The sequence below is a fragment of the Caretta caretta genome, chromosome 1, assembly GCF_965140235.1.
Source record: "Caretta caretta isolate rCarCar2 chromosome 1, rCarCar1.hap1, whole genome shotgun sequence".
Lineage (NCBI taxonomy): Eukaryota > Metazoa > Chordata > Testudines > Cheloniidae > Caretta > Caretta caretta.
The window spans coordinates 192,870,031-192,887,384 of NC_134206.1; the positions used below are offsets into that span (position 1 = coordinate 192,870,031).

Here is a 17,354-nt window from a genome sequence, read left to right on the forward strand (position 1 = left end):
TACCTTGACTCCACCAAGGCGGAAACTCTATCCACACCGACATCTGCAGTGTTTGATTATTGCAAGTCTGTGTCCCCACTATCCCTGCCATCAACCCAACATATACAGAGGCTGCTGCAACCTGCCTTCTCACAAATACTGGCTGCCCATTCATTTCACATTCTTCCCAGAACTCCACCAGCTCCCCACTCATCTCACATTCCATTAGCCTGACAAGCCATTTCTTCAGCTCTTGCCATATCATTTGAACTCTCCGCTGTAAAAACCTTGTCTATGCCTCTTCATTTCTCTCCCTCTACTATTCTTGACACTATAAAGAACTTGGGGATACCATCGGTGTAGAAAATAACATACAAAAGGATCGCTAATTATAACGGCCAAAATTTTCTAAACTGGCTGCCTAGAGTTAAGTTCTTCAGTATATATTTAAGCAATATATAAGTGGTTTGATTTTTCGGTGCTGAGCAGCTCCAACTCCCAGTACAAGTCACTGGGAGCTGCTGGCTCTCATCTACACCTTTGTATTCGGGTTGCTAAATATGGCTTTAAAAGCTGAACATGCGAGAAAGTTTTGACCAGCAATTATAAAAAATACTCTCTCACTTAGTCTATTACAGTGTACTCCTGTTCATCCAATTATCTGTACCTCTGCATTACCTGAATCCCTTTGTTGGCCCACAGCATGAGATACTTGTCCTCTGCAGCCTGCATCTCATGGTGGGGCAGAAGGAAGGAACCTGGATAACACAGAGGTCCGGATAATAGGTCAGAGACATCCCACCCACTTCCCCTTCCCCCGGCCAGGACTGTGAAGAAAATCCACCCCTAGTTGTGGGGGAGGCCACCCTGCTGCTGAACAGCTCCTGTGACAGTGCAGGAAGCCGTCTGCAGCCCCGTTGTCACAGGAGTGAATAAGGCAGGCAGAGCAGAGACCCCGTCCAGGACTGCAAGGTGGAGGAGGAGGAGGAGGAACCCCTTACTGTGGAGGAGGCCACCCCGCTGCTGAATGGCTCCTGCACTCTCAATTATCTGAACTCCCAACTATCCAAACAAAATCCACGTCTCCCATGCTATTCGGATCATCAGGAATTTACCGTATTTAATGTGTAAACTCTTCAGGGCAGGGACTGTCTACTTCTGTCTTAGTACAGAGCTTACCGTAATGGGACCCAATTCTCACTAGGCCCTTAAACATTACCAGAATAAATATAATTAATAATTATTATTAACATGGTGCTGCCACTGTTTTATTGTTAAAGAACACTTAGTTTTGCAAGTAGTAAAGTTGTGTATTTAAGAATAGCAATTACCTGACTTCAGTGTCACATCATAGTCTGAAGAATCTGAAACTTAAATTAAAAAAGGGACATTTGTCAGCTATGTGAGCAAAACACAACCTGAAGGAGTTAAAACTTTAAAAAAAAACAAAAAACAAAAAACAGTTAGGTTGTTACCAAAAAGCTCCATTGTTAAGAGATCAAAATCCTCTTCCACAGGAAAGGATTCAGCAGAAGAATTAGTAGTCTGAAGTGTATGTTTTCTGATTATTTCCTTATGTTTCAGTGAGGTTAGTTTTTTGAAAGAGTGCACTATCTCTTGTGGTGCCCAGAATGTATTCCAGTAGTAAGCTCGGAGACCATCTTCTCCTTCGCTGTGGGGGGAAACAGTACATTATAAATGGATTTCAGTTGTCATTTTCAGTTTGATTTTGATTAGTTCTGTAGTCTCAGCTAGCATATGTCAATATTAACTTTCTGCACAACTGTTTTGCTACTGCTGTATATAAAGGTACAAAGCCCTCTTCTTGCAAAGTTCCTCTTTTCCCATAGACTAGACCGACAGAAGTTGGATACAGGCAGATCCATCACTAAAACAGTGAAGCATGAATGCTGAGAACAATTCCCTTGAGGAGAAATCCTTTTAAACTGTTCTATAGACTCGTAATTACTTTTTTATTTTATTTGCCATCATGTATTCAAACTCTAGAGCAATTTTTCCTAAGGGCCACCTATGTGGTGGCTTTTTGATAAACTTTGAATTGCCTTGTCTGCTCCCATTGAAGTCAATGGTAAAACTCCTGTAATACTATGAAGTCAAGTTTCATTTGCCTTTTGAAAAATGCCACCACAAAAGTATATCCATATTCTGCCCAGCCAGAGAACCACACAGTCCCTTGTTCAAATTATTCGTGTGAAGAGGAAAAATAGTCTGTGTGCACATGTACATGAAGAAGCCATGGCTGGATCAACCGATTTATATGCATAAAAAGGCAGATGATCATGCCTCGTGATCGCTAGACTCCATCCCAAAATGGCCAGTAGCTCAGTCTTTCAAAAAATTACAGATGGAAATGACTGTAGGACCATTCTACTCTATGTGCTGGTTTTCCTGGCAGGTACTTATGTACAGTGCCCCACCAGAATGTACCCCTGTATATTTTGTTTTAGGACGTCAGAAAAGGTGTTGCATTGGAAGGCATCTTACATAAACAGGTTATTCAAAAGAGTGGAAGAGAAAGAAAAATGTCTGTTGAAAACTACTTTATAAGATCTGAAGTAGGTGGATATACTTAAAAGCAATCCCTTCAACCAGCATGAAACCAATCCACAACCAACAAACTTGGATTTTGTCTAATAGTTTTCCTCAGTAACAAAGAAAGTATTGAAAGCAAAAACCTTAAGTATTTATCTCATAGCATTTACCCCTTGGTTTTAAGTATGCTACAGTACTTGGCTTTATTTCCCATATTATAAAATTCTACATATCCCTCCCAGGAAAGCCATTAAAAACAACACACACCGCAAAACACACACACACACACACTTTATTTAGTACATCTAGAAAAGGACTTACCTAAACGCAGCAACAACAGATTTCAAGTAATATCTCCCTAACGTAGAAGACTCGTATAGTTCTGAAAACTGACAGTTAAATAATTAGAAAGCTAAATATAAGAACAAAAGAAATTGTTAAATTTGATTGTCAGCTAATCACAAACTTTTTGAAGAATCATGCCATAAACACTTCACCAGTAAATTGCATTTGAAAGTGACTACAGAGTATAAAGCGTTTTGAGTCAGGTAAGAATGGTAAGCAATGTACACATTTCAACTTCCATTTCAGTTTGAACAAAGTTGAAATGAACTCTTCTTTAGCCAAGAAAAAAAAGTGTGTGTAAGGAAATATAAAAAAATTCAAAACTAGATTATGTGTTTTAATTATTTAAACTCTGTGACATTTCTGGTTTATAATCCAGTCACGGACAACTCATGTCGGCCATGCACAAAGCAGTTTTGAGACAGAAGATTAACTCTGTTGGGAAATACAGGCTAACAGAGGGCGGCTTTGTGCTTAAAGACCTCTGTTAGCATGGACCCAGGAAACAGCATTGATCTCACAAATACAAACTTGTATGAGAAGCGCAAGAAAGCAAGCATTGTTGTGCTGGTGAGGAGTGGGGAACCAAAAAAGAGTTTGTGCAATAATTTAAAATTGTAATTAAAAAAAACACACCCAAGAAGCAACAAATCAATACAGGGTATCTAGGCTGAACAAAAAAATTCACTTATAGTTCTTTTACAAAAGCTGAATGCTTTCAGCTTTGAACTACCCTTTTTTAAAAAAACAACACACCCAAGAAGCAACAAATCAATACAGGGTATCTAGGCTGAACAAAAAAATTCACTTATAGTTCTTTTACAAAAGCTGAATGCTTTCAGCTTTGAACTACCCTTTTTTAAAAAAACAACAACAAATATTGCTATTTAGTGTAAGACAACAAGGTTGAATTTGGCTAGTTACATTCCTAATGCACTGTGGCAGTGTAACAAGTTTAATTGTCTCCCATCCACTTGCCCTGTCTTAAAGAGGGCACTTGTCTTAAGCTTTGTAACTTGACTCTCTCCCAGACTAATCCTCGATTTTATTACTTTGAAAGAAAAGAACAAATACCCATGACTCAAACCTCAGCTTTCTACTATACCTTTGAATTTTGAAGAAAGGATTTCAACGAAACAAGTGATAAAATATTTTCGAGTTATAGGTTATGTCACCTGTGAGTACTTACATAGCTCTGGATTGCTTCTGCTTGCCTTATAAATTTCTGTGACTTTGGATCAGTGAGGTCACTTGTATAGGTCAAGTTAGGTATTTCTACACTTCCACCAATATAGATAAAGGAGAATGCTGGAGCTACAGAAACAGGATCATGCATTAGCAAGGTTAACAGTCTAGCCTTGCTCCAAACATTCAAGAACCAGATGCTTGTGAAAGAATTGATTTAACCTTGATGTTACTCAACAGAATTATGTGAAAATAAGCATGTTAATTAATCAAACTATTGCCATTCAGTGGCCGAGGATAATACTCAATATAGAATAACACTGTATTTGTAGGGGAGTAGGCAGCACCCAGGTGTTGGATTTCTAGCTATACATTCAATTTGCTAAAAATCAAAGTTTCCAACATTACTGGCTCACAAGGATAGAAATTGGATGAGTTTAGGCTGGGATTTGAAAAGGGCGAGTTTCTATAGGATCCAAATCCCACTGCAAAGATGACTGAATTGCAGTGGCATGCGGGCGCTAACTCCCTTAACTGTAGCCCTACTGATTATGGAATCTACCAAGTGTCCAAGCACAGTCCACACCTTCATGAGTCTCGAACTCCTGCTAATCAACACATAGTTGAATTAACATTAACTCATCTGCCTACTTTTTAAGTTGTGCCTGTCCAAACACGGAATGGATTCAGCACTTAAATGGGTATTGAAAAATAAATGGGGTTATTGAGGAATGGCACTTACATAATGAACAGTACAGGACCAACACGAGTACAGTGACTGCTAAGGAAATCAGAGGTAACATTCCTAGAAGCCATCTTCTCCAGAAATGCAGATTCATCTGTTTGAAGAAAGAATGTTGCACACATGAGATTTCTTTTTGAGGAGACTGGAGATGAGGAAGATTTGGACTCTGTCAAAGAAAAACAAGTGGAAAATATCAATATCTCAGACAACAAATCAGGTGCTGTTTTCCTTGCCCAATTTATAACTCTTGCTTCATTTATGAGCTGTTTTCCAAACGTGAACACAGTCAGCTACATCCCCAAGAGTAAAACATGTTTATTGTGCTTTGTGCAATAAAGCTTAGTTGCAATCTCTTACCTGTCCAGATCCATGTTCAGAATCACTGGGAGCTGGTATGTTGTATACCACAGGGATCCGTTTGGAGGGGAAAGACTGCATCATTATGCTTCAAAAGACTTGCTTCTGACAATTCTAAACATCAAAATCCTGAAAGGAACTTGAATAAGGTGCACTTTTTCCTACTGCATCTCTCATTTCACCTTCGGCATACTGCTTAAAGAGAGAGCCAGTCTGCGTTCAAGGTAGGTGGGAAGGAAGAGTCATCACTGCTGTAACTCTTTGTTTTCCACACAGGCTTAATAGATCCCTCCAAAGGAATGATAGATCAGTTATTCCTCTCCCTTAGAAATACATGAGCTAGAGAAACTTTCAGTTACTTTTCCAAACAGTGTGTGTACAATAAATGATCAACAGAAGCTGCTGCATTTAAATCAGCTTGGATTTAATTTGTTTTTGAACACCTGATAGAAACCCTGGAGATATTCACAGGAATCTGTGGCGCACCATTTCTGAGGAAAATGGACTTCTACAATTCTGAACAACAATGTAGTGCCTATGGCACAGAACAGAAGTACTAACAATACTTTTCTTAGTGTTCAAGTTTACCTTTTTGAAGTAAATTGATTTACTACAACTGAAATGAAATTCCGCATGTCAATAAAGAAAATGTAGGCAGAGATGCTGAAACTAGCAGGTGCTGGGGGTGCAGCAGCACCCCCTGGCTTGGAGTGGTTCGCATCACATACAGGGTTTACAGTTGGGTTCAATGGCTCACAGCACCCCCACTATACTAACCATTCCAGCGCCCGTGAGCGTAGGGTGCTTAAAATATTAAAGGTCCTGGTACTAAAGTCAATTCAGGGAAAAAGTAAATCCAAAAGTGATAGAATGCAGAAGGAATTTGCTTGAATGCAATCTAGTCCCTCTCATGACTTAGGAATGCAAAAAAGAACCACACAAACGTTTCTCTTTCAAGTCCTCCTCCCCTTTCCACCTACTCCCATTTTATACCTGGCTCGCTGATTGACTGGTATTTGTCTGACTTAAGTTAGAAGAAACTTTCAGATAGAAGAAATGCATTAGGGAAGAAGGCCTCTTAGATTTTCTTTTTTTCTTAATAGTGTTAGCCCTAAATAAACTAAACGATACTCACAAAGAAAAATGCATGAGAAGCCTTGTTTCTAGTTTATAGTACCCAATTTGCTGCAGTCATTACTTAGCAAAAATGTACATGGATTTTTAATGACTTTTGCATAAGTATGGTCTACAGATCAGGCATATAGCTGGTTGAATGCAAAACAATACTTGACCACCCTACTAAAGTTCAGCAAGATCCTTGCATAAAAACTAGTGTATGTGCAAACTATTAAACATTATACTCAATTTAGGGAAACTGAGGCTGAGAAGTATGGTGACTTTCTTAAGGTTACATAGGGAGCTGGAATAGAAACGGGAGTAGTTTGAATTCGAATCCTTTGCTCCGGCAACTTAAACTTATCCCATTTTAGGAATTTGTAAACTACAAAGGTTCGGGCCCTATAGATTAGAGAGGAGTAAGTTATAATTCCCTACACTGTAATTTATTAGTTGCATGGAGATTTAAGATTCAGATTTCAAAGATGCAAAGCTCAACTAAGTGCCCAAATCCCATTTGGTCCTCTCATAATCTCCCCTTTAGGGCACGTTTCAGTTCTACCCTGATCATTTATCTGCTGGAGTTTATGCATCAGGTAAGAGTGAAATCACAAAGGCATGTGGACATGTGTAGGGAGGCTTCATCAAAGAAATAGGTTTAAAGATAGGGTTTGGAGAAAAAGGGCAATAATATGCAGGCACTACAGTGCCTTAGAGCTAGCATACCATTTAGTGAAAAAACAAGCCTCAAAGCTGCTTGTAATTTAGATATAACCACCACTATTCAATGCCTCAGAGGAGGTATTGCTATTCCACTGCACATTTTAAAACTTTGGTTTTGAATTGGTTCCTTCTTCAGAGTACATTTAAGAATGATATGAAAATGTATTATATTAAGGCCCCGATCCTGAAAAGCCTCATAGACTTTAACAGCACTGTTCAGTGCACACATTTAAATATGTATTTATTAGGGCTGTCGATTAATCGCAGTTAACTCACACAATGAACTCAAAAAATGAATCACGATTAATTGCAGTTTTAATCCCACTGTTAAACAATAGAATATCAATTGAAATTTATTGAATATTTTGGATGGTTTTCTACATTTTCATATATAGTATTCTGTGTTGTAACTGAAATCAAAGTGTATAAATATTTGCACTGTAAAAATGATAAACAAAAAAATAGTATTTTTCAATTCGCCTCATACAAGTACTGTAGGGCACTCTCTTTGTCGTGAAAGTGCAATTTACAAATGTAGATTTTTTTTTGTTACATAACTGCTCTCAAAAACAAAAGAATGTAAAACTTCAGAGCCTACAAGTCCATTCAGTCATACCTCTTGTTCAGCCAATCACTAAGACAAACAAGTTTGTTTACATTTACAGGAGACAATGCTGTCCTCTTCTTATTTACAATGTCACCTGAAATGAGAAAAGACATTTGCATGGCTTTTTTGTAGCCAGCATTGCAATTTATGTACCAGATATGCTAAACATTTGTATGCCCCTTCATGCTTCAGCCACCATTCCAGAGGACATGTTTCCATGCTGATGATACTCATTAAAAAAAAATGAGTTAATTAATTTTGTGACTGAACTCCTTGGGGGAGAATAGTATGTCCCCTGCTCTGTTTTACCCGCATTCTGCCATATATTTCATTTTATAGCAGTCTCGGATGATGACCCAGCACATGTTGTTCATTTTAAGAACCCTTTTCACTTTTCACTGCAGATTTGACAAAACGCAAAGAAGGTACCAATGTGAGATTTTTAAAGATAGCTACAGCACTCGACCCAGGTTTAAGAATTTGAAGTGCCTTCTAAAATCTGAGAGGGACAAGGTGTGGCGCATGCTTTCAGAACTCTTAAAAGAGCAACCCTCCGATGCGCAAACTACAGAACTTGAACCACCAAAAAGGAAAATCAACCTTCTGCTGGTGGCATCTGACTCAGGTGATGAAAATGAACATGTGTCAGTCTGCACTGCTTTGGATGGTTATCGAGCAGAACCTGTCATCAGCATGGACACATGTACCCTGCAATGGTGGTTAAAGCATGAAGGGACATATGAAACTTTAGCGTATCTGGCACATAAATATCTTGTGACACTGGCTACAAAAGTGCCATGAGAACACCTTTTCTCACTTTCAGGTGACATTGTAAACAAGAAGCAGGCAGCATTATCTCCTGCAAATGTAAACAAACTCATTTGTCTGAGCGATTGGCTGAACAAGAAGGAGGGCTGAATGGACACTGAACGCTCTAAAATTTTACATTGTTTTATTTTTGAATGCAGTTATTTTTTGTTCACAATTCTACATTTGTAAGCTCAACTTTCATGATAAAGAGATTGCACTACAGTACTGGTATTAGGTGAACTGAAAAATACTATTTCTTATGGTGTTTTTTTACAGTGCAAGTATTTGTAATCAAAATTAAATATAAAGTGAGCACCGTACACTTTGTATTCTGTGTTGTAATTGAAATCAATATATTCGAAAAATGTTGTAAACATCCAAAAAATATGTAAATAAATGGTGTTCTATTATTGTTTAACAGTGCAATTAATCAAAAAAAATTTTAATTGCTTGACAGCCCTAGTATTTATGTCTTTGCAGGACTAGAATCTTCTATTTCAAGTTGAATGCTGGAGCTAGTTGCAATTTTTCCTCAATGAAATTGCTCAAAATTTGGCCTTTTCAAATATGGATTCAAATGTTTTTAACAATTAATTTATGTATTTTACAGTTTTTCAACAAACTTTAAGTGAAATGTTTTTTCTGGCAACTGTCCCAAAAATATTTCTCCCCCCTCCCCATTTTTTCAAGTTTGGGTTTTTTCCTTTTGTTTCAAAATTGCCTGGTTTGATCCATCAGCTTAGTGAAATTTTCCTCTCTCCACCCCAAAGCTAACAAGTTTGATTTTAGAATGTTTCCCCACTTATCAATCCCTTCCTTCTTCCCCCACTCTCCCTCCCAATCATTTAAAAATATTCTGTGAGAAATTTGGACCTTTATGGGAAACAGAATAAACATAAAAAGAAAAGGAGTACTTGTGGCACCTTAGAGACTAACGAAAGCTTATGCTCAAATAAATTGGTTAGTCTCTAAGGTGCCACAAGTACTCCTTTTCTTTTTGCGAATACAGACTAACACAGCTGCTACTCTGAAACCTGTCAGAATAAACAGTTTCAAATTTGCATAACATCCACAAAATTTAATTTTCATTCTGCAACCAGGTCTAGTAACTATGCCCCATATCAGAATATATAAAACTTGTTTTCACAAAGACAATTATTATTAGTAGTAAATCACAACTATAACAATAATAATAATAATGATAATAATTAATAAATTGTATATTAAGCACTGCAATAGTGTCTAGAGGCCAGAGCTCATTCGTGCTTAGCAATGTACAAATACATAACTCATCATCACTAATGAAAATATTGGCCTATAAAATTAGTATCAAATGTAACCAATCCATATATAAATTGGTATAGGCATATTTTGAGATCTGGTAATACTCATAGTAGTAATCATTATTTCTTATGATGGTAGTAACAGCATCTAAGTAGACAATCTACAAATTAAGTACTGGTGTCAGAATCCATCCTAAAGTCAAAATGATGAGCAGTAGATTTTAGCATGTCTAAACTAGTTCTGGGATTAGAGTCTTCACCCTCAATATTTTAAACATCTTTTTAGTACACGCTACATCTAGATGTCCAACACTTTCAGTGTAAATTCAGGATAAAAGCCTCAGATTCCATTAGATTGTATTCATAATACTTTTTATTCATTCTTGACAAATATCTGTAGTAGCAATTGTGTTCTCAAGAGCTTTTAGAGAGAGAAAAAGTGTCAAATACATGTACAAACACAGGCACACGAGCACTCTTGCAGGGAGGGGTTGTCAGCTGTTTTGAAGCTGCAGTTCTCAGCCAGCAGAGCAGAAGGACTTATTTCTCCCGGTCAATTAGTATACTTGTTCCATTGATAGGTAGTCACCAGTAGATGGCCAATGATAATCCCTGGAAAGTGGCTTTTGGAATTCAGACTGCTGGTGTCTGAGGAGGAGCAAAAGGAAAATGAAACTCGTCTACTATCATTTATCCTCTTTTACTCTCAACTCTTCTGCCATGCTTTTCAACGTCAGTCTGGTCTCCTTCACTTGATGTTGTCTTCTTGCTGGAAGAGGTGAAGAAAGGAAGATTAGTGGGCACAAATACTAAGGTGGATGCTACTTCATGCTCCCACCATGCAGGACATCAACAGCTACGGGGAATGGATTGATTGTGACATAAGTACTGATCTTATCTCCTGCTTCCTGACAGAAGGCGCCACTGCTGATTGTTTAGACTATTACCAGGTAATATTGGAGAAATGGGAAGAACAAGGAAAAGACTCACAGGTCACAAGAAAGACTGGATTGATTTCCTTTGGCTGCTCATTGGCCTGGCTTTTCTTTTTGTTTTTGCATGCTTGTAGAGAAATACAGCTGCTGCCATGGGACCCAACTCTTCCTCTTGTTTGCACTAAGACTGGTTCTTGCTCACCTGCTCAGAGTCAAACTGATTGCCATGTGTGGGGTCAGGAAGGAGTTTTCCTCCAGGTCAGACTGGAAATGACCTCGGGTTGTCTTTTTTTTTTTTTTTTTTTTTGCCTTCCTCTGCAGTGTGTGGGCCTGGGTCACTTGCCAGGATTATCTGGTTATATCTCACTTAATCATTTCCCTGCCATTGCAGGGGCCTCAAACACAGGTGCACCTTGGTCCCTCCTATTCTCTGCCTGTGGCACATAATAGTCTAGTCTCCTGTGGGCTGTAATCTCATTTTGGTTGTTGAGTTAGCGTCTGGATGCTGGGTGGTGGCCTGCGATACACAGGAAGTCAGACTAGATCACGGGTCTCAGACACATGGAGTTATTTCCTGTGGCCGCCAAACTCCCCTCACCTGCCGCCTCGCCTCCCCTCCCCCCCAGTGCGCCGCGTCCCTGCTCCTCTGCCTACCTCCAGGCACTTCCCACCACCAAACAGCTGTTTGGCAGTGCTTAGGGCTTTCCAGCAGGCAGGGGGGAAGAGCGCTATGGGGAGGAGGCGGGGAAGAGGCGGGGCCGTGCCCAGGATTTGTGGAAGGGGTTGGAATAGGGGCAGGGAGGGGGCGGAATTGGGGTGGGGACTTTGGGGAAGGGTTTGGATGGGGCGGGGCTTCATGGAAGGGGTGGGGCTGGGGCAGAGGGGGGCAGGTGTCAGTGTTGTGCCCCTCAGGCCAATGTACTAGTCCTCATGTGGACCGTGTGGTGATTTAAGTTTCAGAGTAACAGCCGTGTTAGTCTGTATTCGCAAAAAGAAAAGGAGTACTTGTGGCACCTTAGAGACTAACCAATTTATTTGAGCATGAGCTTTAAGTTTGAGATTCCTGGGCTAGATGACCTGGTGGTCCCTTCTGGTCTTCAACTCTATGACTCTTCTGCCAAAACTGCACAATTGTTGTGACTTGCATGGTCATTTCCCATTGCAGTCATTGCTATGTCCATATTGCTTTTAAAAGTTGACACTTATTCGTCCTAGCATGCCTGTGGTCTACCTTAAACATCCCTTGCACTAGGCTTTCCAGACATGCGAAATACAATCTCACCCTCCAGCTGAACAGATGCCCTGTATTTTCTATTGCAGCAAGTAGAATTTGTGGACCTTTTGAAGATAAGGCATTTGTGTGATCTGTGATGCATGCAAAAAAATTGAACTTCCACCAACTTTTATTAATAGGATTTTAATGGAGATAATCCAGATACAATATACTTTGTTGCCATTTGACCATTTCCAGATTACAAAACCAAAGGCACATATCTGTGAATCCACGGAGAAAACTTTGACACCCTTGTGTATACACCAGGGAAATTTGGTCTTCCACAGCCATAACCCCAGCTAACAATGCCAGTCAAAAACCATTTTCCATCGCCGTTGCTTCGACATGATAGGGGTCCCCCAGAATCACCCTAAGAAAAGAATATTTTAGTTTAGATATTCTATTATAAAAAGAGTAATAAAACCTAGGCAAAATTCCACAGTATTTTGGGCAACAACTTGGGCAACAACTCCATGGAGCTCAGTGGAAATTTTGCTTAATGACAGAAAAACTTGGCCCAGTAGGTCTGGCTAGGAATAAAAGAAATGAATGCCATTAAGTACAAATGGATAAGTCTGATCTGCATTGTATCACCTATTCTACTAACATTTGCTGTCATCTAACATGCACTGGATATGATCTTAGAGTTATATAGACGCTTATTTTTTTGTCCAAACTAGGGGTACCTTCACTTGCGATTGAAAAGTATAATCTTTATTAATGGATTTAATGCAATACATTTTAGGATTCAATATCATCCTTGCAACTTAGAACAAAGACCAAATTCCGCCCTCTAATAGATGCACACATCTCATTGTCTTCTAACATACCAGCAGCTGCATGAATGCATCTGAGGAGCAAAGATCAGGCCCTACACAAATAGTTCAACAATAATATTCCACAAATAGCTTTTTTAACTCCAAAATAAAATATGAAATAACATTTAAGTGGGAACAGGACTGGACCTTTAAGTCAAATACAAATAGAAACAATGTGGAACTCATGAGTGAGAGATAGCCAAGCATATTTGTTTTAAGTTGTGTTTCTTCCTTTCTATGTCACTATACAGTTTAAACAGGCTTCAGAATGAAGAAACTATGTATGGAAAAATAATAAAGGCATTTGAAAATAGGGGAGTATGATAAAGAAATCTGCTCTGAACGATACTAACCCTTATAAAAACACAAGGCAACTACAATGCTATAAAAGACAACCTAGTAGCAGTATTCTCTTTATCACTAGGGTACTCTGGTAACAGTACTATTTGCAAAATTTCATAGAAATAGATGATCCATGGTATAGTTCCTCCACATTCATGATACAAATCTAAAGTCGACATGATGATTCAAGTCTACTCTACTATGAGATTTTACCCCACATCTGGCAATTGGGAGCCAATCAACAAAGCTCCATTAGGGTGGTTACTAGAACTGGTCAAAAATTGCAAGAGAGAAAAGCTGATTTGAAAGCTGGAGTAAGCTTTCAGAGACATGTACTGATTTCATCCAATATTTTGAAGGAAACAATTTAAATGTTGTGTTTCAACTTCACTGTTTTGAATTTTATCTTATACTTATCTTTTATCTTTATATACTTATTTTTATACTTATCTTATCTTTTATCTTTATCAATACACTAATAAAATAGAAGTCAAAATCAAAGATTTTGATCAGGTCATTTCAATGTTACCAAAACAAAAGTTCAGAAATTTCAATGTTTTTGTCCCAATTTGGAAATTCCAGGTTTTGACTAGCTCTAAGAATCACAAAAATCAGCCAGTGGTGCTTACTCCAGCTTTCAATGGGACAAGGCATCAATGCTGCAAATTGTGGCTTTCCTTGACTATGTATGACACCCACTCACATAGCTGTAGTAGCGTTAACTCCTGATTGGTGGATTGGGGCAAATTCCTTATGTAGGCAAGGCCTTAGATACTTATTTTTTCACTATCACTTTCCAACACTAGCAAAAGACAGGACAGGTTTATAGGTCAATCCCACTTCCATCCTGGCCAGGACAGGATTTAAAAACACTCAGATTCTGGCCCTCAAGTTTTAAAAGAGCAGATATACTCATCTTAGTGACTGAGCAAAGTGATTGTACAAATGACATTACAGAATTCCATGTTTATTGTCTTTCAGTGACTCCACATCAAGTATGCCATTCACTTGTGAAATTATGCTTGCTTGCTTGCTTTCTTGCACTTCAGCTGTCAACCTTGTAATCCCAACCTGGCATCCAAGAGTCAGGCTAGGTTCAGGCTTTCTTTTAAGTCTTCATCTGTTTGAAGGCAGTATTTATCCTGAGACCTTGTGATCCTGACTTGCATTTGTGTGACCCATTGGCCCTGTAACTGAAACTTAGCAAACAGTGCTATTGATGCACACAAAGAAGTAGGTCTCAGCTTCTTCTTTGCTGTGTTGGTTTTGTAGTACTAACCAGAGTAATAATATTTCCTTTCCCACCACTGCCAACACATTTAATGCTAGTGAAGTCAGCAAGCACACAGATGGCAGATTTACTGATAAAAAGGTCTTTTGCACAGCTGTTTTTCAGAGCAGAACTATACATACATCAAGACAGTTAGCCAATAGTTCTTTACCACTTATAAAACTACAATGAAAGATCAAAGAGAATGATTTAATTTGAGCTGTATTTAAAAAACCTACTTTGCAGCCATCTTTTGTCCCAGACATCATCCCCGCACATAGCATCCGGGCTGTGATAATCCCATATGTGGAATGACACAATGTTTGGTCAACAATTTCTACCTCAGCTTTCTGCAGAATTGCTGAACCCTGGTCATCTGGAAAACACATTGAAAGAAAGCCAACCTGATTTAACAGACTTCAAAAATACTGCTCATGTATTTGACAGTGAGTGTGTTAGCTTCTGGAGACTCCCTCCCAACAGTTTAACTCCTGTTGCTCCAGATCTAGGCAATTATCTCAATACAACCCATGAAGATAATGTATTGTTCAATACAAATGTAAGTTCAATACAACTTGTGTTAAACAATTAAGTTCCTTTCTTTTAAAACTTACATCTCATTGTCTTCTAACGTACCAGCAGCTGCATGAATGCATCTGAGGAGCAAAGATCAGGCCCTACACAAATAGTTCAACAATAATATTCCACAACACCTAACACCATACAAAATTAGTTCCATGCAAGTTTAATCCAAACTACATAAACACATGAGATTTTTAGTTCTACCTGGTTCTACAGAAACTCTAGCCAGTTGAATTCTCCAATCAGGATGTCAAGTTACCATCAGAACGAACAGTCGTAGTGTCTGGAGTTAACCTCCCTAAGACACTTCTAGAAGCTTACCCCCTTCAGACAGGAAGAACAGAACACACGCACTACAGGGCAGTAGGAAATAAGGAATCCTGCCCCGTCCTTCCATTTGAGTGTAGTCTTGCTTTATGCAGCAAAGAGTGAAGACTAACCAGCCACAAGTCAAATTCAACCTTGGAGTGAGCCAGTACAACTTCACTTGAGTCAACGGAGATGCATTTGCTTACAACGGAACTCAGTTTGGACCTATGAGTGAACGAAAGTAAAGAGCTCACCTGCTTCTTGCCTTTGACCCCAGCCTGTTATCCAGCACTTCTCGCCACTGTGTGTTTTATGTGAAAGTGGAGGGATGCAGATCGGTTGAATGACGTGTTTCATTGTGTCAGGCCATGGCAGGCTTAGCTGTAGCAGTGCAACATCATAGTCATAGTTTCTGCTGTTATAGTATTCGTGAACAATGATTCTTCTCACTGCAGACGCAAACTTGGCGTTCCCTTGCGTGCGCATGCCTAAGTGCGCAGTCCAAGCTCGAGGATCGGATAGCCTGATTGACAATGGATTAATGTACAATCAGTCTTCAAGGCAAATTCTTGGAAACATCTTCATGACACAATGCCCAGGAAAACCCTGGTGTTGAATTATAAAATGCAATTTTTAAACCCAAAAGAAGAAAACCAAAACCACAAAATATGGAACTAACAGAATACGTGCTGGTATCACGTTTTACCCAAAATGCTTTTACTGCAGCTTCCTATTCCCTTTTTAAGCTTCCTTGTTGTCTTAGCTACATAGTAATTCTTTGGGACGAGGACCTTGTCCTCACACCTCCCTGTAAAGGCGTCTAACTTGCTGTTAGCAGCACACTGTTAGTAATACCACCTTGTAGATACCTGCATCGAAGGCCTTTTCTACACTGGTGGCAGCATATAGGGTATGTGTAGTTACACGCTACAGTGAAAAGCAGGCTGTGTCCACACTGTGGTGTGTAGGTAGCTACATGTGGCTCTGACAGTGGGAATGCAGCAAGACACTAGTCTGCTAATGTTCGCATGGTAGACATGAGAGGCCCTGCTTGGGCATGTAGAAAGGTGCGTAGGATATATACCGTAAGGTTCTGGCATGTCTTTACCTGCCGAAGCAGATCCTCACTGGCTACACTGTTATTTATACTCATGCTGTGAGGGAATACAGTGTACGTACTCAACATGCCACCAAAACTTAATTTAGGCTATGTGAAATGAAAGGTAAATTTTAAAACTGGACCCCCCGACATCATTAGGATTTCTGTACATGTGAAATGCAGGGGAATTATTTTTGTAAGATGATACTGGTTAAACCCCCTCATTATTTAATTCATAGTATTAAATGAACTGAAATCAAGTGACAGTGTTCAGTTAAGTCACCCTGTGCCATATCTACCAGAAACCACCACATTCAGAAGTACTGAAAATGCTTCAGGTCCATTAAGTGGATGTCACTGTTTACCTGTTTCCTTGAAAACAATGAGCGGCAGACAGAAGCCATTCCCTAGAGATCACCGATGCCCCACAATAAGCAACTCCAACAAAATGGAGGCTGACTTGCCAGGGCCATTCACCTTCCTGTGCATCAGAGCCTCCTATGATTCGATGGTAGATATCGCTGATTTTACTACTGCCGCAGCCTTTAAAAGAAGATTGATAAGTTTATTATTTCTATGACACTAACACCCATCATGTGCGAGGATGCTTCCCAAACGGAGGAAGAAAGAATCCTTCTTCCCACCATCATCTTCAACAAAGGCATTTTGAAATGCATTTCACTGAAAGGCCCTGAACCAAAAACCCTGGAGACAGGGGTCCTAGATTTATCTTACCTATTCATGGAAAGAAAAGATGGTCTTGTGGTTACTGCACCGGACTGGGGAGTTCTGGGTTCTCCTCCTAGCTTTGCCACAGACTTCCGGAGCAATTGTGAGCCAGTCACTCACGCTCTGTACCTCAATTCACCCTCTGCAAAGCAGAGATAACCCTTCCCTACCTCGCAGAGATGTTGGGAGAATAAATTTATTGTGGGTGGGTTTCAATATATAAACTAGATGGGGGAGAGGGGGAGACCAGATACTTTTGGAGGAGCTACACAGCATTACTGAACTACTCTAATT

At 39.4% G+C, this 17,354-nt stretch overlaps 3 protein-coding genes across 3 annotated transcripts in view; all 3 read right to left on the reverse strand.

The window, feature by feature from the left end:
* The window catches only part of LOC125645208 (suppressor of tumorigenicity 14 protein homolog), a 28,393-nt gene extending 23,080 nt beyond the window's left edge, over positions 1-5,313 (reverse strand). Inside the window, exons 1-6 of the mRNA XM_075124506.1 lie at positions 5,165-5,313; positions 4,805-4,973; positions 4,067-4,191; positions 2,854-2,921; positions 1,455-1,651; positions 1,311-1,349 (exon numbers count right to left, since the gene is read on the reverse strand). Coding sequence (XP_074980607.1) covers positions 1,311-1,349; positions 1,455-1,651; positions 2,854-2,921; positions 4,067-4,191; positions 4,805-4,973; positions 5,165-5,248 — 682 coding nt within the window. The 5' untranslated portion in view covers positions 5,249-5,313. The remainder of the gene's footprint in view (positions 1-1,310; positions 1,350-1,454; positions 1,652-2,853; positions 2,922-4,066; positions 4,192-4,804; positions 4,974-5,164) is intronic.
* C1H3orf52 (chromosome 1 C3orf52 homolog) overlaps positions 1-17,354 on the reverse strand; it is a 78,824-nt gene that overhangs the window by 44,109 nt on the left and 17,361 nt on the right. The gene's annotated exons all lie outside the window — the stretch shown is intronic.
* The window catches only part of TMPRSS7 (transmembrane serine protease 7), a 59,036-nt gene continuing 53,721 nt past the window's right edge, over positions 12,040-17,354 (reverse strand). The window contains exons 15-18 of the mRNA XM_048870416.2: positions 16,697-16,874; positions 15,487-15,755; positions 14,581-14,717; positions 12,040-12,281 (exon numbers count right to left, since the gene is read on the reverse strand). Of these exons, the coding sequence (XP_048726373.2) occupies positions 12,111-12,281; positions 14,581-14,717; positions 15,487-15,755; positions 16,697-16,874 (755 nt within the window). The 3' untranslated portion in view covers positions 12,040-12,110. The remainder of the gene's footprint in view (positions 12,282-14,580; positions 14,718-15,486; positions 15,756-16,696; positions 16,875-17,354) is intronic.